This window comes from Leptodactylus fuscus, chromosome 1 (genome assembly GCF_031893055.1).
Source record: "Leptodactylus fuscus isolate aLepFus1 chromosome 1, aLepFus1.hap2, whole genome shotgun sequence".
NCBI lineage: Eukaryota > Metazoa > Chordata > Amphibia > Anura > Leptodactylidae > Leptodactylus > Leptodactylus fuscus.
In genome coordinates this window covers 282,875,873-282,902,064 of record NC_134265.1, presented here as the reverse complement: position 1 = coordinate 282,902,064, position 26,192 = coordinate 282,875,873, and the positions used below count along the sequence as shown (strand labels likewise).

General features: G+C 41.7%; 1 protein-coding gene across 3 annotated transcripts in view; it reads right to left on the bottom strand.

Moving 5' to 3' along the window:
• Positions 1 to 26,192, bottom strand: part of DCLK2 (doublecortin like kinase 2) — a 92,872-nt gene that overhangs the window by 47,512 nt on the left and 19,168 nt on the right. For all 3 annotated transcript variants that reach the window (XR_012717546.1, XM_075288245.1, XM_075288251.1), the window contains exon 2: positions 16,879 to 17,213. Coding sequence is in view for 2 of the 3 variants with exons in the window: in XM_075288245.1 (XP_075144346.1) it covers positions 16,879 to 17,213 (335 nt within the window). In the remaining variant the exon portion in view is untranslated. The remainder of the gene's footprint in view (positions 1 to 16,878; positions 17,214 to 26,192) is intronic.

The following is a 26,192-nucleotide window of genomic DNA, read 5'->3' as shown; positions in this document are numbered from 1 at the left end:
ATGGTTATAGAATAGATGTTCATATTGAGACCTCTACATCTCAGCACTCTGCTCTACAATTTGCTTCTATGTATTCAATAGACAGTCCAAATCAACATATTGTTTTGATCCCATTGGTAAATGTTAGTTATATGATGGTGCAATATCCGTCAAGCTGTGTGAGAGCTTTGGATCAAAACTGTCTTGAAGTACAGATGTACCATCTTTATATGTATGCTGTATTGGGACCGTACGCTACGACTCAAGAAATAATAGCATTAAAGGGGTTGTCCCATCACAAGGATCCTATCTATACTGCTTGTTAATGTGGATTTAAGACTTTTCCTAAATACACTGCTTCAGCAAAACTGCTTTATTTGTCCACTATCTTACTTTATTCAATTCATTGTTCACACAGCCCTTGACTTAGCTGCTCATGAGTCAAGTGATGTATCTGCTGCTCTCAGGGGGGAGGGAGGAGGGGCTAAGTGCAGGGAGCGAGCCTGTGTATCTAGCTATTCCTGTGTCTACACCACGTGACCTAGCTTCCTGTTAGCAGATAGAGGAGAGGAGCTGCTTTCATTTCTTCTGTTCTCCCAGTTATCAGGCTAGCTAATTCAATTGTGTTCATTATGGCAGAGACAGGCAGTCTCTGTATGTAACACAGAATGGAGTTGCTGCTGCCCGTACTTCATAGTCCAATATGGGTGTGGGCGGAGTTACACACTAATTGGGGGGGGGGCAGAGCTAAATGGCAGGTTGTATGTGAAACCCCGCCCACCAAATGATGCAAGAAACCCGGAAGAAAGATGATTTTACAGCAGTAAAGACTGGTGAGTATGCGACGTGGGAATACCCCTTTAACTCTATTATTGGAGATTATTTACTATCATATGCCTTTGTAAACAATGTGCATGAGGCAAGGATATTCCCACAAAAAAAGGGTCCCATAGCAAAGATGGTTATGCTGGTCAAAGCAAAGATGGCTATGCTGATCATGGTTGACACAATCACTTTGCTAACCACTTGAGACACATAGGTGGTTTTATAGGGATTGCTCTTTCCTTATACCCCATGGACTCAATGATACATATACAAAAGTATAGTCTGGGAACAGAGAAAAAAAGTTTGATAAAATTAATATACTGTGGTCTATGTCTAAAAAAAAAAGCTCTATTTACAAGCTTACAATTCTTTACAAATTTAGAAAGCAAAATGTTTAGAAAATGCCTAAAGACCCAGGAACTTCTATCCTTTATTAGTATGCACTGATGCATAGTATATGCATAGAGGATAGTATTTTACAAATCACAATGAAATTAAATGAACTGTGCTGCGAAAATGTAAAATTATGATGATTTATATGGAAGTCAATTGCCTGAAGGTCAATGCACAAAGCCTATATTTTATATTTACGACACAGGCCTTACAAATCTTGAAGTGAAAAAAAAAATGTAGAATGCATGCTGACATCTGCTGATTTTTTCCATTGAAATTCAATGTCCGACTCTTGGAACAGGTCATTTGCTCTCAGCATGCTCGGCCTTTTCATTATTGATCCAAAGCCTAATCTGCAAAATATTGAGTGTTAAAAAGGATGCATCGGGGTGAATATAATTCATTTACCACTATTGGCGTGTTACAACACCAACGTGTAGCCAGTCCTCGATGAAAATAAAGAGGCCGCTTGTAACAAAGGGAGCTGGAAGCATGTAAAAGTGTGCCTTACAGATGAAGCCCTGTAATGTGCGCTGCGCTGCTACTATTAATACATAATTAAGGCGCATTCACAGGCGCCTGAGTCATCCCACTCCTTCTCCATATTAAATAGAGGGGTTACAAAGCCCTTTACCACTATCACAGAGCACCATGCACCTGCTAAACCAGCTATGGTCTGAAGCAGCTGAAAGCCTAGAAATCCAAGTCAAAAGGAAACACCACATGAGACCCTGTTACCCACACCCACCTCCACCACTCAAGCAGCATGCTAAAGGCAGAAATCTTACCGCCACCATTTATTGTACATAAGGTAGGAGGAATCGCATCAAAAGTACAATTAATCCCTATACTGAATCTGAATAAAGGACAATGTGAAAATATACTGTATGTAAAGCTGTCATTTAAGAGTCTATTGGGTCACAATTCTAGTTAATAATCATTGGTACAGCCCCAAGAGTTTAATAAATTGCTCATTGCACTGTATGGGACTGATATGAGGCTTCCTCTCTGCCACCTGACCTTCCGTGCACACAAACATCTTACATTTACAGGAACCTCAAGCAAAATAATAAGCAAACAAAGAAAGCTCAGATCTATACTGAAATAAAGTCAGCTGTATGACACAAAAAAAAAAAAAAAATTGTACAGGGAGCCACACGGTGGCTCAGTGTTTAGCACTGCAGCACTGGAGTCCTGGTGTTCAAATCCCGCCAAGGGCAAAAAACCATCAGCAAGGAGTTTGTATGTTCTCCCTGTGTTTGCATGGATTTCCATCCCATATTCCAAAGACATACTGATAGGGAAAAATGTACATGGTGAGACCTATGTGGGGCGTACAATCTCCAAAAAAAAAAAAAAAAAAAAAAAAAAATTGTACAGAAGATAGTAGGTATACTGCATGTATAGCGCACAGCAGATAAGGGGACAAGGATAATTGTGTGTATCTGTACAAATCAAAGCACTAATAGGTCACCCATAGATGTGCCTGGCGCTTTTACCACCTCCACCAAGTCTAGCTCTTGGCATTATTAAATAGGAGTCACTCCACTGACTCTGCCATAGCTGGAATATTTTCTCTAACCCCTACCATTCCTGAGCAATTTTTTTTTGTTATTTTCAGCAAATAATATGCTAAAGGGGCGTTCACACTACCATCGGTGTCCGACAGCTAGAGTCCGCTGCTAATGTCCGTTCAAAATCTTGTGTGGACATTAGCAGCGGACACTAGCTGTGTCCGTGACATTTTGCATTCATTTAAATGGAACCTACATGTCGGGTTTTGCTGTCCGCTTGAAAAGTCGGACATCTTTGGGAATGGACAGTTAAAGGGGCTCTATCAGCAAAATCATGCTGATAGGCACCGCTAAAGTTATATTAAACTACCCCCCAGTTTTAAAATAAAACCCTATAACAGAACATGATCAACTTACCCATCGTGCACGGTGGGTGGGCATTCAGGGTCCGCTGTCTTCTTCAGCCACGCCTCCTCTTCCAGCGATGTCCTCGGGTCCCGTCTAACTCGCGAACTGACATTGATAAAAAATGGCGTGGGCGCATGCGCAGTAGCCGTAGTAGAAGCAGCATGCTACTGCGCATACACCCGCGCCATTTTTTTAACAATGTCAGTTAGCTAGTTAGACGGGACCCGAGGACATCGCTGGGAGAGGAGGCGTGGCTGAAGAAGACGGCGGACCCTGAATGCCCGCCCACCGTGCACGATGGGTAAGTTGATCATATTCTGTTTTAGGATTTTATTTTAAAACGGGGGGGGGGGGGGGGGGGGTAGTTTAATATAACTTTAGCGGTGCCTGAATAGCCTTTTTAAAGGCTATTCATGCATATGTGGGTGGGGCTCTATCAGCATAATTTTGCTGATAGGGCCCCTTTAAGGACAGGCACGGACTGTAAAAGAGTGCACCCGATCTCCATTTAAATCTATGCAAAATGTCACGGACACAGCTAGCAGACACTAGCTGTCGGACACCGACGGTAGTGTGAACGCTCCCTAACCAGTCTTTTCACTGTCAGGTGGACGGTCCTGGGCTGTCCAGGGTTGCTGCCCTTAGAGCTGGTGGTAAAAAATCTTCTATTCATGCAGAGATGCTTTCCTGTTATCATTCAATATTTTTTTTTATAATTTTTCTTTTATAAATTCAATTGAATTTTATGAGCAATAACTGGTTGTACAAAAAGACTGGTATCTAATGAAGACAATCCTAAAGCTCTCCTTATTGCTTCAAAAAGGGATTGTATAGCAGCAAAACCTGTACCACCTGAGAGCCGCTGCACCTCAATTCTGCTCAAGCAGTTGCAGTGGGCGCAGTGCCTCCAAAATCGCTGTGATGTAGGCAGCAGCATCAACACTGCACCCAAAAAAACGGACTAATATAATATCTATCAAAAGTATACTGTGTTTTATAAACCATCAACAGATATTCATTCACTTTGGCAGTTAAACCTAGTGTGTGTGTGTGTGTGTGTGTGTGTGTGTGTGTGTGTGTGTGTGTGTGTGTGTGTGTGTGTGTGTGTGTGTGTGTGTGTGTGTGTGTATATATATATATATATATATATATATATATATATATATATACATACACACACACACACATACACACAAACTGTATATATAAGAAATATCATGCATAAGATTTTCTTACATTTGTTATCTGCAGCCCTGCTGGTACTATTAGTGCCGTCTTGTTTTATAATCCATAAATACCCTGTTCCCCCAAAAATAAGACCCCCCTGGACCACCTACAACCTGCAGTCATGGTGGTGCTCCGCTAAGGAAGCGTACTAGATATTGATTCTCTGAATCTCTGAATGCACAATAAGTACAGAGCCAGGTTCTACTCTGCAGATGTACATGGGATTGTTCCCAAGAGTATTCCATAGTTGTGACAGAACATGATACGCCACGGTGAATGGTTGCCGTGGTAACAATGCAAATGTCTCAAACAGTACAGTAAGGCAGACTGCTAAATTATTCTAGAAAGGTTTCCCATGTACAAGGACTTTAGATTTTAAAACTTAAACACAAATTTTCACATTCTACACAAAACTAAACAAAAAAAATTTACAGAAACATTTTCTGCTGCAGGATATTAAAGAGAACCTTGTTTACGCAAGTCTTTGTATGTCCTATGAAATGACAATTTTGGACCATTTGTGTTGTGCTGTTCCTCCTAAAAATGTACAAATAAACTAACCACTGGGCAGGGACATCCCCACAGCTGTCAAAACCCAGTTGCCAATTTAGGGTACATACACTTTTAACATCTGTTTCATGAAGGATCAGTAGTATGAATAATGTAATGGTGGAGATTTACCAAGACTGGCATTTCATAAACTAGTCGCGAAGCTATGCTAGAATAAGATGGTCCCGGATTTGGTGACAATTTTCCAAAGGTTCTGCAAGCCTGAAGCCACTAAAGGAGTTTTTAAAGGATTTTTTTTAGCTAAAAATATTCATGATCTGTCCTACAGATAGGATACCATCATCAGATTGGTGGAGTTACCACACCCACATCGATCAGGTGTTCTCAGCACCTGAAAAATTAGGAAGCAGACAGCACTGTTCTCTGTGTAGTGACCAAATCAGGTTGCTGCAGTTCAGTCTCCATTCTTGTGAAAGTTAAGTTGCAGTAACTTGGTTCGGCCACTACACAGAGAACATTGCTATCTGCTTCCTGCTCCATTCTCTGTGTAACAGCTGCTCAGGGGGCTTCAACAGTGATGGGAAAATAAAAAGGAACCACTTATACTTCTCCCTTTTACTAAATTCCAGTCCACACTTTGACTAATAAAAAAGGCAACAAAGTCTGCAAAAAAAAAAAAACAAAAAAAAAAAACAAACCAAAAAACCCAGCTTGTCCATAACTTGGACGCTCCTAGTGTCCGCTCAAAATCTGTCGCGGACACTAGATGTGTCCATGACACCTGTCATTCACTTGAATGGGCATCGGGTGCGTTCTTTTGCACTCCGTGCCCGTCCTTCCCTGTCCGCAAGAGAAGATGCATGCAGGGTTTTTCTGTCCGCTTGAGAAGTCGGACATCTTCTCTTGCGGACAGGGAAGGACGGGCACGGAGTGCAAAAGAACGCACCCGATGCCCATTCAAGTGAATGACAGGTGTCACGGACACATCTAGTGTCCGCTCCTAGTGTCCGTGACAGATTTTGAGCGGACACTAGGAGCGGACACTGACGGTAGTGTGAACGCTCCCTAAGTCAAACACTGCTGTGGATACAAACAAGGAGATCATTCAGTCTTTTCTTTAGACATTTTTTTTTTTGGATCCATTCCTGAGTCTGGCGTCCAAATCTTCTTTCAAATCTGCTACCTGTTCTTTTGTACAGGCAAAAATATCACAACAATGCAGAGGAATTCCTTTATTTTTCCAGAAGAAACTATTATGTAATGGTACGTGTTATAACAATTATAGGAAATAATTCCAGGACTGTTTCCACTTGAAGCTTTTATAGATTCCTATTAATTCACGTAACATCTGCCCATTGCAAGAAGAAGGTAGTTTTTGGAACTTGTATATTTTGGATAAAGAACTTCTAAATGGTGTATATGGCATATGCCTATTAAATACGTAAAAATTGCATATGAATAATGCAAACATTTACATGAAATTGGGGCTCCAAAGCTATACAACAAATGCATATTTGGAATCTGGATAATCACCTCTATAAGGTCCTTTGTAAGGATGAGCGAATTCATTTGTTTAGGACCGAATTCGATCTGAAATTTCCAAATGTTCAGGATTCGCACTAACACAACATTTTTGAGGTTCCTCACCCACAAAACACTATTATACTCTGGGGTCTCCTCAGGACCCAGAATATATTAAGTGGAGGCCCAGAGGTAGTGAGGGAAAACAACAACCCTTCAAACTCAATTAGCCTCACCTCTCCTGAGCATACGGCAGTTCCTTGCCATCCTTTTCAGACCTCCAACTGACATCACGACACTGGGTCTTAGCAATGTCATATTGACACAACCCATGTGACCGCTGAGGTTCAATCACAGGCTTCAGAGGCAACCCCGGGGCACGTGATGACAGCCGGAAGACGACACCAAGAGACTGCTGAGATGCCCAGTAGAGATGAGACACGGTGAGTATAAGTGTTTGCTATTTTTGCTCAACTCCCCTGGGCCCCACTTATCATATTCTGGGGTCTGAGAAGTATAATAATAGTACTTCCGGTTCTATCCAAACAACGAAGCCGAGGACTGAACCTCACAAAGATTTATCTAAACAAACTTTGTGAGGTTCAACCATCTCTAGTCCTGTGATTAGGTTTATAACCAATTTACTGCTGTAATACATATATAGTAAAATATTACTTTTTTTTCTATGAAGCCAATTCACGCTTATAGTAAAATAGCGGGCAATATTTTAGGGCATCCCAGTGGCATACTTCAAGGAGACACTATTCCTCGAGTAGCAGAAAAAAAACGATAAAGAATCAGATCATCCGCTGATATAACTAATTGTGGTTCAGTAGGATGTGATGGCGCTGACAGGAAAACTTAACAGGAAACATTTTATGTCAGAGTATAAAGCTACAGCCTGTGCGACAATGATGGATACGGTGAATTCGGGATCACACAGTGGATTCCAGCAAAACCTGATGTGACACATGACATCTGCAGAGGAGGATTGTACAGACTAATTAACTGATAATAACAGGAAGCTCAGTGGGACACAATGTATATTGACCACAAGTTACAAGCAGGTCTGTGATTTCCCTTTAACATGACAGATGGTACGCCAGGCTAATAATCAATGGGCATTACATATTCTGGACAAACTACTGTAATGTACTAGAGAGAAAAGACAAAGGTTTATAGTAATATGAATTATACAGAAAAATCTGAATATCTGAATATAGGTCTGAATCATATACAAATACAGTATGTGTATTCTACATAAAATATTAGTAGGCAAGTCCAATTTATTACTATTATAAATGATTGATCTTGTAACAAGCTCTAATAGCAGAGTATGAAGGCGGAGGGGAATTAGTAATTCCCTCTCAGCCTGACAGCTGACAGACTCTTTTATGATAATCCGTGTCTGCCACTACAGAGGCGAAATAAGCAGTAAATAGCTGTCAGCGTCCTACTGACAGGACAACCAAGGAGATAGCGGGGTCCTTCCACTAATGCTCGGATTTATCAATAACTGTATATTACAGAAATGCTGTTTATTCAACTTCCTGTATGTATAGTAAGTGCACACTCAAGGAGAGCACAGACACATTGCTTGCTTCAGCTGTCCAGTGCAGTCGATGGGGCATTGAGTAGACTCGAAACTAGTATCACACGAAGCCGTAGCACCAACAGGATTCAAAAAAGGAAAATCTAGTTTTCTAGTTATCCATAAATACAGGTTCCCATTTTGGCGAGGAGACAGGCAATGCTTTATGTATTTATGGGTGACTAATAGAATAAAAGTTGTTTGCTGTTGCATATTCACTAAACTGAATCAAATATGACCACTCTCAATAGATCTGTCTGTACACTACTTTTCATATAGTTTGTTACCTATTTATATAACTCTTCTAGTTAGGTACTTGATATTGTTCTCCTCTGTATTCATCTGAGGTAGGATAAAACATGGTATGATATTTTTTCTTCTGTTCATGACAACATCCTGAATTTACAGTTGCAGACACTTTGCAAATACTTTGCTTATTTCAATTCTGCTGTCAGATATGGAACCCAGTATTATAGTCGCCCTAATGAACAAAGGTCCCCAAACATAACAGATCAGTCAGCTGGACCTTTTTACTGCTGACATATGTGTATGTGAGGTTCCAGATTCACACCTGACAAATGATATTGAGAGAATGAAGGTATGGGTTTGTTGAATTTGAACTCCTGAAACGTCTTTTCTCATGGGAGATAAGCTTCCGTGAAAGGGGTTTGGCATCAGCTTATGCCCCTCTAGTCAGTTTGACTACATGTATGCTTGGCAGGAAGGGTGCGTTTTGAGAAGAATAGCTGCCAGCCAACAACTGTTTGGCTGACAACTATTAAAAGCACCACCACCAAGGAGGAGCACAGGAGTCACTGAGTTCTCCATGACCACCTTCCCAGTTACATCTATGGGACTTCTGGAAAGTCGATCTCCATCAGATTAATAAAAATGAACACAATGGTGTTGGTTACACATATGCAGCACTGCTCTGTTCACATGAGGCACTCGGGGACTACAGTTCTACTGATCTTCTTGGGTCCCAGCAGCCAGACTCCCAGAAATCAAACTCTTATATCACCTATGGATAGAGCATAAGTGTAAATAGCGAGAAAATCCCTTTAGCTGTAATCTAAGTCAGCTGACTATACACATGAGATTTCAGTGAATGTCAATCATCGAAAAAGAGATAAATGGTTCCAAATGTGTCAAGCGGCACCGATCTGGCCAGGGTGACAGAAATCTGATGCATTTGGTTGACTTAAAGGAATTTTACTGGCCTACAAATATTAATAACCTATTCTAAGGGAAGGTCATCAACATCTGATCAGTCAGGGTCAGACACCTGGCAAACCTATTGGTCCACTGTTCTCAATAGCAGACAAACAGAAAATGGAGCAGAAAGCAGACAGCTCCATTCTCTGTGTAGCAAAGAGGTCCCTACGCAGAGAACAGCTGAATGGTGCCAGGTCTTGTCCCCTCAGGTTGAATTGTCCTTAGGTTGGGTCAATATTTTTTACTTGGAGAAATCCTTAAGGCTGGGGACCCATGGGCCGGAAACACCACATTTTAAAGTAACTGCAAAGTGGATGGTATTCTTGTGAATCCCATGCCCACATTGCGGTAAAAACCGCAGTGCGGGCACGCTGCGATTTCCAAAACCAGTGCGGTTTTGGAAATTGCATCATGTCAATTATATCCACGGAAACGCAGCTGGCTTCCCCGTAGATATAACTGTAACAGAAAGTCTGTGGAGGAAAACTCAGTGAACTTTTTGTTTAAAGCGCTGCGAGAAGAAGCAATGTGTTCCTGCCACGGGTTTTCCCGCAGTGCTTTATAGCGCCCGTGGGGCATTAGCCCAAGTCTTCTCCTATGTGCCATTATCCTTTGTCCTACACAGATTTACAAAATAAACGTACTCCTAGATTGAATAGGATTCACTGACAGAATTTCTAGAAGAAAAAGATACATAAAACTTTTATTTATTTGTTTAAAATGCTCAAGAAAGTGTAAATAAGATATTTTTGTCACTTTGTGTCAAATTAGTGACTGCCATAACAATAAGCCATAATAGCGATATATAGGGTATGTTAGAATATCTAGATCAGGGGTCCTCAAACTTTTTAAACAGTGGGCCGGAGGCAGAGCAGGTCGCACAGACATCGGGAGCGGTGCCCTCCAATAGGTAAAGTGAAGTGCGCTCCATGGCCTGGCCCAAGCTCCCCAGGAGCTTCATTATAAATGCACGCCTGCCGGCGTGGTCGGCGGGGCCAGACAGAAGTGCTTGGCAGGCCGCATGTGGCCCGCGGGCCGCAGTTTGAGGACCCCTGATCTAGTGTATTGGGAATGACTTTTGGATGTAGGGTATGTGTACACACTCAATAAGCGTGATGGCAAATATAAGTTTTTATACACGATATTACCCTCTCTCCCTTGGTCATTACATGCCCAGTAGACACACAGCCAGGTATAACAGGTGCTCCACTCATAAAAGATGACAGAAAGCCCCCAAGAAGCTGCCTCACGCGAGGTTACTGGCCTAATGCCGCGCCAACGGGGTCTGGCAGATCTGGAACGGCTTGTATGAGCTGCACGAACCTTAAAGGGGTTGTCCCGTCACAAGGATCCTATCTATGATGCTTGTAAATGTGAATGTAAGACTTTTCCTAAATACAATGCTTCAGCAAAACTGCTTTGTTTGTCCACTATATCACTTTATTCATTTTTTTGTGGCCACAGCCCTGACCTAGCTGCTCCTGAGTCAAGTGATGTATCAGCCCACTCTCAGGGGGAGGGAGGAGGGGCTAAGAGCAAGGGAGCGAGCCCGGAGGGGGGGGGGGGGGTAGTTTACCCTTTGGGGGACAGGTGAAGCCAGCAACATCGCTATGCTTCTGCCCTGCATGAAGACAGCAGCGGCAGAAGCGATGCTGCTATTCCGGGGCGGGGGGGCGGAGGAGCGGAATAACAGCATCGCTTCTGCCGCTGCTGTCTTCATGCAGGGCAGAAGCATAGCGATGTTGCTGGCTTCGCCTATGCCGGCATCTAACTCCCCGGCATCCGCTGTAATAGGCGGATGCTGGGGACTGTTAGACGCCGGCACAGGCACATCGCTATGCTTCTGCCCTGCATGAAGCCAGCAGCGGCAGAAGCGATGCTGTTCCGCTCCGGGGTCACATATGCAAAGCCAAGCGGCGAGATGCCGCCCCGTCCTGCGTGCAAGCTCATACACCAGTCTAGCCTTCACAATGCTAATACAGACCCGCAGGGTGTCGGGTCTGTATTCGCATTGTGAAGGGTAGACTGGTGTATGAGCGCGCATGCAGGGCCGGCGGCATTTCGCTGCTTGGCTTTGCATATTTGACCCCGCCCACCAATGACGAAACAAAGCCGGAAGACAGAAGATTTTAGAGGAACGAAGACGGGTAAGTATGCGGCGTGGGACAACCCCTTTAATGCTGTGGGTCTAGATCTACGGCATGAAACTAAATACACTAACATATACCCTGAAACAGCTGCCCAACGCTGCGTTTCATCAGACTAAGAACCATCAGGGGCAGATGATTGACAGATAATACAGATTAAGTCACAGAGTGACCGCAAGTGACCGCCACAGTTTTTTTATTTACACTTTTTCTTGAGCATTTTAAACAAATAAATAAAAGTGAAGTTTTATGTATCTTTTTCTTCTAGAAATTCTGTCAGTGAATCCTTTGTCCTACACAGCCTTCATTTTTCTGTAATTCTACAGAAAGGCATTGTCCTCTTACTGAACGCAATGAGACACTACTATGTCCTGAAGAACATTTTATATAAAATCTAGATTGATCTACATTGCAAGGATAGATAATATGGCTTGTATGGCTAGTATCTAAGTAAAACAGGCTGCACCTTACGAAAATTTATCAGCACTGACATCACACTGCAGCACCAGAAAAGACCAGCACTGTAAAGTAAACGGCATAAGATCCCCCCCCCCCACTAGTTTAATACCATTAGAAAATACTTGGCAACTTTCCACATCAGAAGTTACTGCAGAGTCTCCATCTGCCATGCTTAAATCCTTTACATTTTCAACATGCTTGTTCCTCATCTCCTGCCGTTAACCTTGTTTCATGGATTACATTTCCACAATCTGTTAAGAAATTGTGGTATGCTTTATACTGAGTTCTATGATTGGTGTATACGTATATGTATATACATATATATAATACACAAATAATGTATCCAAAGATGACAGTATAATATTCTGTATAACATAGTGCAATGTTATTTTTATAGCTGCTGAGTTCCATACATACATACCAGATGTTTCTTTATATCCTACATATCGCTCTCGAATGCACTTCTCTGCCCACATACATATGTGCCATTTTGCTTTACAGTAGCTAAGACATCTATTTGGCAGCATTTCATTCATTCAAGGGGTTGTCCGGGATAACTATAAATCCCCATACTAATTTAAACACCCTCCCCCCTCCTACTTTCTAAATAACACAATTAATCAATAATGTATATTTACCCATTTTCTAATTATCCAGTGACAATCCGTTTCCCTGTTTCCGAAAACTACTACTGGCCCCCATCCACTCCGTCATACTTAACTTCCAGGCTTCTTCTTCCTTTTCTGACTGCCGCCGTTTCTCCAAGCGCTGTTGCCGATAATCCACCTCTACGGCATGGCTCCCACACCTACACAGTAGAGGAGGATCATCACTGCAGAGAACAGAGCAGCACCAGTAGAAGAGCGCGCACCTGCAGAATCAGTGAAGGAGGAGGAGCCGTCCCACAGGAAGAAGCCTGGAAGGAAGAGAGGTATGTATATAATGGGGTCAGGGGGAGGGGTGTATGGGAGGGAGAGTGAGGAAGGAGGTGGGAGTTAGGTGAGAAAGGTTAGTGTGGAAGTTACATAGCAGGAAGCAGGAACCACCCACTGGACTCCTAAACCCAGACAAGGCAGCAATCCTCAGGAAGGTCTCCCCATTACTGCTGGGTTTCTACCTGAGGTAAAGTAGATTTGGAAATAAAGCTGCTGTTGGTCACTGGGCAGATGTTAACTATCCAATGAAGAGGTTTTGATTGGCTGCTGAGCTATAGGAAACCTGACCTATGCCCCAGCAACAGTTATTTCATTGGTTGAGGAGAGATTCACATCCCTTTAATGGTCAGTGCAGCGCTGGCCTCTTGGTCAGACTTCTAGTTTAGAGTCAGTCTGCACACTCCATTTGTGCAAGCTGCATTTGTTAGGTCACGGCTTTATTAGAAGGGAGTTTGTCACCCATGTTAATTGAGTGGACATTTGCTGTTTATGTCAAAGCCTGAGCTTACGGCTGAGCTATCAGTTTGGTTTAAAAACCATTTTGAAGTTAATATTTAAGCATTTTTTGCAATAATTTATTTACCTTTAATAAAGGCGGTCGCTAAATTTTATCCACCAGCAAAGTGTTGAGTCAATACTTTAGTTATAAATATAGATTTATGGATATGTTTATAAGGCAAGGAAAGTCTGTAAGGATTGTTCAGTTGGAGGCATCAGTGAGGAAGAAACCTGTCTCTCCTTACATATATGAAGAAATTAGTATGGCTGACAGACTAAACTATAAGAAAAGCAAGACAATGTACTTCAAACAACTCTAGCAGACTTTGATAAGCACAGCTTGATCTAAACTTCGGAAATACATTTTTTACAAAATTGCATACAACATACAGACACAATGGAATGCAATTGTCACAACCGGAAAATGTTAGAACTAAAGAATCACTAACTGTGGAGTCTGTGTATGAAAACGTTAGAATGGAAGGAAGTATATTAGGCATGTTCTTAATGCTTATTCAGCTCAATTTATAGTCCTGTATAGGACTCTACAGAGGCCGAAATAAAGGCCAGAGTCACACCTGCGGTGGGTGACTGAATGGAGATTCTGCCCCCCCCCCCATTCTGCTTGGAAATTGCAGAGAAAAGTCCTGCAAACAGGACCTTCTTTGGGTGCACCCCATTATAATCTATTGGGTCCATAGGTTTCTGCAGGTAACCACTTTTTACGCAGATTGGGTTTTTGCTTTTAGGGTCCCCAAGTGGACCTGAAGAATGGAAGCCACAACACAGGTGTGAACCTAGCAAAAGCTATATTAAAATGACTGTTAGTCATGTGGCGGGAAAATTTTTTAACAACTGATTAACATTAGCAAGGAATCTAAAGCTGGCTGTACATTAGAGATTTTGGACGGATGAGAAGGTCAATTTAGACCATTTTCTGTTGGCCATCAGTGCCTTTCTGTAATATGAATGAGAGCGACAGATGTCATAGACACAATAAAAAGTTGATCCACGGTGCTGGAGTTCAAAAGTCATTCATGCTGAAAGACATATCTAGATCCCAAGAATAGATGTTCAAACTGAGACAGAAACATAAATTGTTAAATTTGGAAAGAGACATGGAACTATCAAATAAAAACTATGACCCTATCATGTTGCTCCAGATGAAGGCAAAAAACCCCACGACTCGAATGAAAATTGCCCCAAGAGAAAAAAAAAATAAAAAATTCTCCTCCACTTCAAAAGCAGCAATTGGAATAAATTCTTGGATAAGATCCCATTGCAAAATCCATGTTCCCTTACCTTGAGATAATTTTTCTTTCAAGAAACGAATCTAGTCTCATTTGAATTTAATGATAATTTTTTTTTTTTTTAATTTCTATAGCACCAACATATTTTGAATGTATGACAGATGTCGGAACTTTAAACACAGCGCCCCCGGAGGAAACGGATTGTGGGCATTAACTCTTCAGATGCCTAGGTGAATTGCATTTCTAGTCTGTCTAGTCTCTCTACTGGCCTCATGGTCATTAGCATGCTGCATGCTACATAAGAGCGTGTGACATAACCCAAAGACAGGAAAGGGAACATCATTTTTCAACACAGATTACTGATCTGAGGCCCCTGCTACAGAGGAATGGGTATTTATGCCCATTACAAAAGTTCATTCATTCAACAAGTATTGACCTTCAGTGGCTTGGCTATACAATTAGCAGCAAGCAACTTATTCAGTAAACAGGAACCCTCATTCTTTATGGCTTTCCCTAAGCAACATCAATTAGATATGAGAAATCAAAGCACATTTTGCTTAAGAATGTACCTTATTATACCGTAATCCTCTGAGATTTCACACCAAGTACTGTCAAATTGGAAGCAAGAAAAATAGTATATTTTTGGCTCTTGAAGAACAATGATTTCCCTGCCTGCTGTTACCATTATGTATGTGCCTTGCCACATGAGCTGTACGCTGACATTTCACCCACACAACTGAAGAAAAAAAAATTAAGCAAGAAAAACAAAACATGCTTTTGCTATATTTTCTGATAAACACAAGTTGGGCTCATCTACTGCTTATTGTTCCCCTTTGCATTATATTGTAATAAGGTTGGTAGTATTTATAGGGACACATTCTCGCTGTAAATATCCATTGTAAGGACCCAGACAGTACAGGGATAACTCAATCCGCTAACATCTAATGGGATTAAGTCTGTCTGCATCCCTAAATAATCGTCTGTTTTAGAAAGCAGTACTAAGGCCCTGTTCACACAGGGCGCAGGAAGCCACGTCAGAATAGGACCAAAATGTGCCTGCTGCGACTGTCGCGGCTTCCTGATCTGGAGTAGGCCCAAATGAATGGGCCTAGTCCAGAGGGTGCTGCCACGAGGTGGAAGCTGTGGCCTGAAGAAAGGGCAGCTCGCTTCTTCTTTCCGTGAGCGGCAACATACCGCTCACGGGAAAAAGGAAGCTAGTGGTCTGCATAGACCTCTATTGTGAGGGGGCGGATTCTGACGTGGATTCAGCGCCAAAATCTGTCCCCTCTTGCCCCATGTGATCGAGCCCTTAGAGCCATCAGAATTTAAAGGAAAAAAAAAAAAAGTACATAAATTCTACATAGCAAATACAAAGAAAAAAAAATGCAATCTGTGGCTTACCTATAAATTCTACATATTACTGTTATTCCGTGAGAATACTTTATCAGGAGAGAAGTTTAATAAAGCATAACTTGCAGTGCTATTCTAGTGATTCATAGCTAAAAGGAAATAGGAAGCAAGTGGATGTCCACTTCACTAAAAACTCTGTGCTGTCCATACACTCCAGATACAGTAGCTCTTGGGCAAACGCTTGTTCAGCCAATAACTACTCCTTCTACCCCTAATACACATGTACTCAGCTGAGTGTGCATAATTGTCAATATGAAGAGAGGAATAAGCCACCGTCACACACCTTTGGCAGCAGTTTATCTTGAATGAGAATAATCGATCCTTCTTTCCCTTACATCTGCCATTGAAGCAAAGTTAGAAGACCCTTGTGTACTTTATATGATCATCGAGCCGCATGGAAATTAGAAGGTATGGATGGCACTACTCCAATCTGTAACTATCACACATTGTTTGCAGTGGTCTGCTCATATGAGCCAAGGGACTATTATGGGGCACATCAACCTCTAGAGCAATCCTGCTATAATTGATACAGTATTGCTACATGGCACTGGTGTGGTGGATGAAATGTTGTGCTGCACTGTGGTGTTCGGCACATTTGTAGAAGTATTTTGTCTTGTACTGTGGTATTTGGCTCCTCCGGGAGGTAGTTCTGCTAGATGTTGATATATGGGGCTGCTGAGGATGTATTTTCTGCTGCAATATGGCATTTGGCATTGCTATGGTTATTATATATGCTGTACTGTGGTATTTGGCTGCCACTGTCGAGAGATTATGTGTACTGTACAGAGACATTTATTAATACTCCATGGTAGTATTTATTTCCTGGTGAGGCCCAAATAAAAAAAAAAAAAAAAAAAAACATTTGAAAAGCTCTGGCCTATAGCATGAATTAAAACAATTTAAAGACTACATAGGATTAGATCACTTCAATATTATATTTGTTACCTGTACCCGCATGTACCACTTACAATGCATTTCTAATACACATTCACATACCTGCTTTCCATCTAGAGTACATAGCCTCTTGACAACACCTGAATCCAACTTGATGGCATCTGTGATGTCTGTTAGGACTTGATCAAAGGAGTGAGCTGTCTTTTTATTTAGAAGGATGCGAACAGCCTTGCGTGGCTTCACTCCACTGCGGATGACCGTCACAAGCTTGGGTTTAATGAAGTCCTTGCTTTCTTTCATTTCATTCTTCAGTGTTGTTAAGGATGACAAAGATCGACCAGACCCAGTCCTTACATTCACAGACCAGTTGGGACTCGAGTTTCGATTGTAGTCTACCTTTCGATAAGACTCATTTGAGGCACAAACATAACTTTCCCCTGTAATGATAAAACAAACAATGACCAATAAATGACCTATATGTGTATGGTGACAATAAGTATATTGGACTGCAGCAATGTATATACATGGTAGGGACTATAAATCTGCCAAAGGAACTCAAGAAAACTGGAGCAAATGGTTCTGAAAAACAAGTCCAGGAAACCGACAGAAATTAAGGAATTATAATAAGACCGCCTATTTCACATTATGTTTGTGGTCATGACAGTGAGAAATACAAAGCAAAATCAATACTTGCTACAAAAGTAAATGACTGAAATAATGAAGAATCATACATTTGGCTAAGCTTAAAGGGATAGGTAGGCATGGTAGATTGATTATTTACAAGCCCCTTGTTCATATAGAAAAGACATCCATTTATCCCTATGGGCACATCCAATATTTATGGACAAACAATCTATAGCACAACCTACCTGAGAAGTGTGATCAAGGAACAAACGTGTAGCAGGTCTATTTCTGTGCCCCATGTACTAAGAAATAACTTTGGTCCTCTGTTACTAAGGCAGAAGTGCCTTGAAAGTGGCCAAAAATGTGCCTCAACTTGGTGTATGCTTGGTGCACTGCAGGGTATTTCACCATCCACACCCTACTCTTCACTTATTTTTAGACCGTGGGTGAAGTGGACTGGGAAAACTGGCATGAGTTATACAGGTATAATATATCTACGCGAACTGGCATATATCTTCTAGTAGGAGCCAAAAAGTAATTCTAGAGAGTCAAGGGCCCGGCGGGGAAATGAATCACCAGTCTTAATAAATTCCCCTCTTTGTATTTAGTCTCTAAAACTGATGTGGATCATTCCATTATTTTATACAAGATTTAGGAAATATTACATTATAAGAATACAGCTTACAGAATTCATAACACATAAGGGCAGGTTTACTATTACCGTACTATGTCTAGTAGTCAGACACTGCAAACAGACTAGAAAGGCTTAAACCGCACTAGATCTGTTGTTCTATTAGACTGTGCAGTCTATCTTTACAACTCCCATTAGTTTACACCAGAAAAATGTATCAAAATTTTTGATGCACAGTGATGCAACCTAGATCACACTCCTTTCCAAACAAGCCAGGCCTCTGTACTAAACCCCATCCAGTTTTTGTATAAGTTGTAAAAGTATCTAAAAAGTGTTTAAAGGGATTCTACCATTGAAATGAATTTTTTTGGCGCTCACACGACGAATAGCCTTTCTAAAGGCTATTCCGACGTGTGATCGCCAAAAAAATTCATTTCAATGGTAGAATCCCTTTAAGGCTGAAGCTTCACATTGCAAAAAAAACCTGCATTTTACAGTACCTGCAAAGTGAATGGGATTCTGGCTAATCCCATCCACATATTGCAGAAAAAAAAAACAAACAAAAAAATACTGCAAGGTAAAAACTGCATTTCAAAAAACATCCAAGTTTTTTTGAAAATCGCAGCATGTCAATTATAGCTGAAGAAATGCTGCTGTTTTCTGTATGGGTATCATAAGGCGTCCCATCTTGCAGTGATTATTGCTTCTGTAGACATCTACTGTAACATTTAGGATGTATTACCCTCCATTACCAGACTACCAAAAACATTCACCAAACACTCGTTATTATATTACTACATATAATTAGATATCAACTTTCAAAAGGAAGAGACACGCATCTGCAGACAGCTAATTTGGGGGTACCCTCTGACCTGGACCCTTTCAGAAGCTTCCACTTTCCACTATACCCCACCGACAAACTGAAGAAGGTCTATATAAGACCGAAACGTTTTTGTCGGATGTTAATAAAAGTTCACAATATTTTGGAAGCATTAATTTGAGTGCAGGAAATTTATTTCTATTTAGCTAATTTGGGGGTATTACCCATCATCATCTGTCCCCGATGACCTTAGGAACAGGTAGTGACGTCCAATGTCCTTCTCTGAGGCCGCTGATTGGCTTACATGATTGGATCACGCCGGAAGAAAACAGATCTGCAACACCGGACTGGGAGGCACCACAGCACCAAGGACAGGTGAGTATATTATTTATTTATTTATTTTTTCACTTCCCCCGTCCTAATTTTAAAATAAAATTTGTTCCAGCACAACCCCTTTAAGGAAACTCCCTTTTCAGACCACAATTCAAAGCAAAGTTTCTTTTTTCCTCCATCAAGGATTATTAGCATATTGTACTCCCTGTTCATTTTTACACAGTTGTAATATGACATGCTACCTTACTGTGCTTCCGTATGTCTCTAATGTCATTCAACAGTCTTTATCTGTCTAGGGGAGAATTACCCTATAAAATGTTGTCAACCCAGCAGCACACAGCAGTGCACAGAGTGAGCTAATGCTCTGTAGTGAGATGCTGTGTGGACTCTGTGCGCCTATATTCACCTTCTTGCATACCGCTATGCCATATGCTGAGGGCTATTCTATTAAATATTTAAAGCTAATAAACCTTTGTTACCTATGAATGAACAATTAGGTATTGAAACAAGCAATTTCAAGGATCACAGATACCAGTGGCAAATGTATTTCCGAAGAAAATCACAACATGTACCTAGGCAGTTTGTTTCAATAGACCATACTAATGTGTTAATGACAGTCATATTAATGAATTCAATTAGCCGGCAGCACAAAGCCATGCAGATCCGTATCCTCCAGGTGTCTCTGACTCATCTTTTAAACCTACTTTACATGCATCCAATGCTCCAAATACATTAAGTTGTCAGTTCTGACTTATGAAATCTAATTTGTAACTATAAGTGTATTGTCTTATGCGTAATAGAGAAGAAGAAAAAAAACAAAACAAACACAACAAGACTAAGATGTAACTTTAATGAAATCTAAGATCTCCACCTGTTAAAGGGGCTCTATCATTGGAAAAAATCATTTTTAACTAATCACATCCTTGCATAGCCTTTAGAAAGGCTATTCCACGTGTACTTTTTGTATGTAAATTGCCTCAGTACATTTTGTATAAGTCCGTTTTTATTCATAGGCTAATTAGCTTCTCAGTGCACCGCAGAAGTCTATTCGTGCACTGTCTTCTGTATATACACAGGCGGCTGCTGACTCCTCCCTGCTCTCATACATAGCACATAGCATAGAGAGGAGAGCTGGCTGACAACTTCCTGTGCACGCTGGAAGCCAATTAGCATATGAATAAAAACAGACTTATTCAAACACTACTGAGGCAATTTACATACAGTACAAAAGATACGTGTGAAAGAGCCTTTCTAAAGGCTATGCAAAGATGTGATTGGTTAAAAATGACTTTTGCCAATGATAGAGCCCCTTTAAGAGTATCAAGCTGTCCATAGCACAGTAGATTCACTGTGGCTATAGTCAGAAAGGTCACACCGTAATCACTGTTATGCTTATCAGCTGCAAAAATGGAATCTAGATCACAAACCAACCCAAGCCACATAAGTCGCTGTTCGTTATATTCGGGACTATATAAGGGTGAAATATCAGGGGTGCCAGTGATTTGTTTCAAAAGGCAGCACTATAGGTATATGCATCAGCTAAACCCACAGCCGCAGAGCAGCACTGAGCTAAGGTAAAGTCACCCTGCCCTAATACATAAAACCGATTTCCTACATATTTCTGAATAAACTGCATCTCATTAGGGGAAAGCAGGACAAAGAGGACAGCCAATTAAGCGGACTGATGATGCAATTTATGCAGAAACACATAGGGAATAGGTTTTAAATATTTGAAATGGCAGTGACACAACTCAAAAAAAAGTTGGAACATGTATAATATTTTTTTTCCTCTTCTTTATAAAACAGTCTTAGGCTAAGGCCCCACAGGCCGTACTCGCAGCGCTAAAGCGCTGCAGAAAGAACCGCTGCATGAACGCATTGCGGTTCTTTCCGAGCGCTTTGAAGAGAAAGTTCACAGAGTTTTCCTCCGCGGACTTTCTCTTTCCATTATATCTACGGGAAAGACGCCGGCGTTTCCGTACATATAATTGACATGCTGCGATTTGCAAAGCCGCAACGGCTTTGCAAATCGCAGCGTGTCCGCACTGCGTTTTTTTTCCCGCAAAGTGGGCATGGGATTCGCATGAATCCCTTCCCCTTTGCTTGCATTGTAAAACGCCACAATTTCTCCCGCAGCGTCTCCGCTGCAGGCAAATTGTGGCATTTAAGTCCCGTGGGCCTCTGGCCTTCAACATTGGGAAGCGAGGTCAGAAATTTGCAGAGCTTTAGGAGAAGAATGTTGTCCCACTGTTGTCTGATGTAGAATTCTAGCTGCTTAACAGTCCTGGGTTGTCTTTGCTGGACTTTTTGTTACATAATGTGCCTAATGTCTTCTATTGGCAAAAGGTCTAGATTGCCGGCAGGCCAGCTCAGCATCCGGACTTTGTGGTTAAGCACTGTCTTACAGAAATATTAACGGCCTTCCCTGAAAGACGTTGCCTGGATGGGATCATATGTTGATCTAAAACCTCTATATACTGCTCAGCATTGGTAGTGCCTTTCAAGATGTGTAAGCTGCCCATGCCACAGGCACTAATGCTACCCCATACTATCAGAAATGCAGGCTTTTAAACAGTGTGGTGTTAAGCTGGATGGTCCCTCAAGTCCATAGGACAAGGCATCCATGATTTCCTTTAGTCTTTTAAATTTTGATCTGACCACACAACAGTTTTTCATTTTGCCTCAGTCCATTTTAAGTGTTTCTGGATTGTGATGATATATGGCTTCTTTACAGGATAAAGCTTTAACTTGCATTTGTGGATTGCACAATAACTTGTTTTCACAGACAAAGATTTCTTGAAGTATTCCTGAGCCCATGCGGCAATTTGCATTAGTAAGTAATGCCTGTTATTAATACAGTCTTGGCTGAAGATTTGTAGATCAAAATCATTTAATATTGGTCGCCAACATGGTCACTTGTGGACACTTATTTCTCTAGATTCTTTGTATCTATTTCTCTAGATTCTTTCAATCTTCTGATGATTCTATATACTGTTGATGATGGGATATTCCATATCTTTTCAATTTTACGATGAACATTTTCTGAAATTAGTCCACAATTTTTAAATGCAGTTTTGAATCTTTGCTTCTGAGTGACTGTACCTCTCAACATATTACGCTGGGTTCACACCAGCGTCTGGACTCTGTTATCAGGTTTCCGTCTTCTGCATGCAGAAGACGGAAACTTGTCATGCCGAGTCCAGTCGTGAGCGTTTTATGCTTTCCGTGGCGAAACAGTTTTTTTTTTTTTTTAAACTGGACACAGAGTACTGCATGTCCAACTCGGTGTCCGGTTTAAAAAAAAAAAAAAAAACGGTTTCGCCGTGGAGAGCATAAAACGCTCACCGGTGCACACGGACGGAGACTTTTCAAACCCATTCATATGAATGGGTTTGAAAGATGCCGGCAGGTTTCTATCTCCTGCTCCTGTTTTGTGCAGGAAATGGAAACCTGCAGAACGGAGACCCTCCAACTATTTTTCATTAGCACCACTTATTGTCCCAGGTTCTTGTTAACCCTGTCCCTACTTTTTTGAGCTGTATTGTTGCCAACAATTTCTGGATGTTATTTATTTATTTATATTTTTAAAATGAAATGGAAAATTGCCTTTTAACATAATGTGTGCTCCATGATCTACTGTGAATAAAATATGGTTAGAGGAAACTACCAAATCATGGCAGTGTTGTGTTCTTTACATATTATATTGGGTTTCAGATTTTTTTAAATTGGGTTGTACATATGTGGGTGGGCTCACAACTGTACCAATATCTGCAAGCACACACTCTTTCTTATACACAATTTAAAAGCCTTTTACATGGGATGATGATCGAAAGAACGAATGTTTGTAGGAATGTTGATTGTTTCGTGGTAACAGTCTGCTGTTCAGCAACAAGCAATCAATCATATGGGGACTGACTGCACCATTTATGTGGGTGAAAAAATGTCTGTTGGCAGCACAGCTCCCTATGAAAGCAGGCGGATGTCCTACTGACAAAATATAAAATGGATAAGAAAAGGGCTATGAGTGACCACATTAATAATTGCCAATTGATGATATACACATTGATTGGCACTCAATAGCAAAAAAAAAAAAAAAAAGGGGCAAAAGGCACCTGTAATACCCAGCCCATCAAAAACTATTAAAACTTAGCTTTTATTATCCGTTATTAAAAGGAAAGAACCAGAAAAACGTACTAAATGTGTTAAGGGTTGGATGAAATAAAGTTCTGTGTGCCTAGGATGTCAACGGAGTTGGTAAATAGGAGGTGTAATCTACTTCGCAGAGACTAAGGATGGAGCAAAACATGTCGTGGGGTGGTGGACAGTGCTTGAGTCACTAATGGTTTTACTTATAGCTTCTCCTTACATTGTAGATCATAAGAAGTGGTGATCCAGATATTCACAGGTTTGTGTTAAGTACAACTAAGGTGTCATATAGTTAAAAATTATTAGAAAGTTTGCATTACTAGTAATGAATATTATTGAACACTCTGCATTTTAATTCACACAACTCTTCTTTTTCTTATAATAATGGTTAATAGATGCTATCTTTTAATGGTTTGTTAGAGAAGGGCTGTTTAAAAAAAAATAACTAAAATCACAAAGAGCAGGAGCCCAATGTAATAGTTTACTCCAATTTCAATTAATTTCCTAAGCCAAATTGACTCATATAAACTGCTTAGCACCTCTGTATTTATCCTCCATCATGCTGCTACTTATGAGGGTGTTCTGCAGATAGGCAGTGGAGTAGATTTCCACTTTCTATATGCTGTCAATGGCCAACAACATACCGTATTTTCCGGACTATAAGGCGCACATAAAAACCTACGATTTCCTCAGAAATCGTAAGTGCGGCTTATAGTCCGGTGCGGCTTATATATGGATGGAAGCGGCGGCAAAGACTGCGTGCCGCTTCCATACATACATAAAAGGCACCGTAAGGGTGCATTCACACTACCGAACGCCGGCGTGTATCACAGCCGTACACGCCGGCGTTACAGCAGGGCTGCCGGACACTTCCTATTCATTTCTATGGGAGCAGGCATGCGAGCGCTCCCCATAGAAATGAATGGACAGACACTTCCCATTCATTTCTATGGGAGCCGGCATGCGAGCGCTCCCTATAGAAATGAATGGAAAAAAGCAGTCCATTCATTTCTATGGGGAGCGCTCGCATGTCGGCTCCCATAGAAATGAATGGGAAGTGTCCGGCAGCCCTGCTGTCACGCCGGCCTGAAACAGAACGTGAAACTTACCCAGCGGTGCAGGGCGGGCGGGCGGGCGGGCATTCAGGCCTCCTCTGCCTCCGATGTTCCGTCCTTCTCCTCCGGCGCTCGCTGATAATGGCCGGGGCGCATGCGCAATATCATAATGCTTCTACTGCGCATGTGCCCTGGCCATTATCAGCTTGCGAGCGCCGGAGGAGGACGGAACATCGGAGGAAGAGGAGGCCTGAATGCCCGCCCACCCTACACCGCTCGGTAAGTTTCACATTCTGTTTCAGGATTTTATTTTAAAACGGGGGGGGGGGGGGGGTAGTTTAACCTAACGTTTACGGTTGGGCTCTATCAGCATGATTTTGCTGATAGAGCCCCTCCTCGCCTGCCGAGCGCTTCCAATAGAAGCGGCTGGCACGCGGGGGGTTAAGCGGCCGCTGGCAAAGTCTGCCTGCCGCCGCTTTCAATAAGATATAATGCGCACCGGACTGCGGCTTATAGTCCGGTGCGCCTTATATATGAACCGAGACGGACTATAAGGCGCTCATGGGCAATGCGGCTTATAGTCCAGTGCGCCTTATAGTCCGTAAAATACGGTACATAATTTCCACCCACCAGCTTATGAAAAACTAGGGAATAACCAAAAAGTGTACACACATATGATGGTTTAATTGGAAAAACCACCTGAAATGACAGAATGCTTTATGCACCGATACCAGTTATTTACATCTTCCACAGAGCTGTATAGGCATTCATTTTTACAGTAGGGCTTATAATCTAAATTCAGTATGTTTTTGGAACGTGGGATGAAATTAGAGCATGTAGAGGAAACCCACACAAACATTATGAGGACATACAAACTCTACACAGGTGTTTCCCCTCTTCAGATCCCAACTAACAACCCAGAGCTGCACAGCAACAATGCTAACCACTAATCCACCAATTAGTGCTTCTCGAATTGTCAGGGGGGTCTCACGGTGAGGGGCGGCTCAATGGCTAGTGAGGTTGCAGGTACCTGCTAGTGTTAGTTTCAGCTTGAAGCAAGGACTCAGTAGAAACTACACTGATATGCCAGTCTTGCATTATCAGTGTCAGTCTCAATAGCTAGTAAGAATGTAGGACCTGTGATGTCATAATCACAAAGATTTCACAGGTTCTACACCCAGGTGCAGTACAGCTTAAGTCTACAGGCAGAATGCTCTTATGTGGAGGTAGAGGTAGGAGGCTCTTATATCCTCTCACTGATGTGGGGATGCTCCTAAGTATGGAGGGGGTGAAGTTGGGGAATAATTTGCTGCAGTTATGTAAGGTTCATTTAGGGAGACTGTATCTGCATTAGGAGAGGAGACGGTAGGGGTCAATGCTGTTAATAGTGATGCTCTACTGTTTTGTTTGGTGAAGTGGCATTTGTATGGTTGCTGCTTGGGCAAGATGTTGTGCTGCACTGTGGTATTTGTCATGTTCAGAGAAGTACTTTGTGCTGCACTGTGGTGTTAGACTCTTCTGAGAGGTATTTTCTGCTACATGTTAGTATTTGGTGTTGTTAGGGGTATTATGTGTGCTGTACTGGGGTATTTGGTTGCCACTGGCGAGGGGATTATGTATACAGCACAGTGGGATTTGTTTGGCACTTTTTAGTTGTATTTTTTGATGGTGAGGCCCCAGCACCACAACAGGATGACTGGTCAGGCCTAAGTCAAAAAAGTTTTGCAAAGCCCTGCATTAAATGACACTCAAACCTGCTAAATTTGGCAGGAATAACCAACAATATTGGGAGCTTGGGTTTCAACTG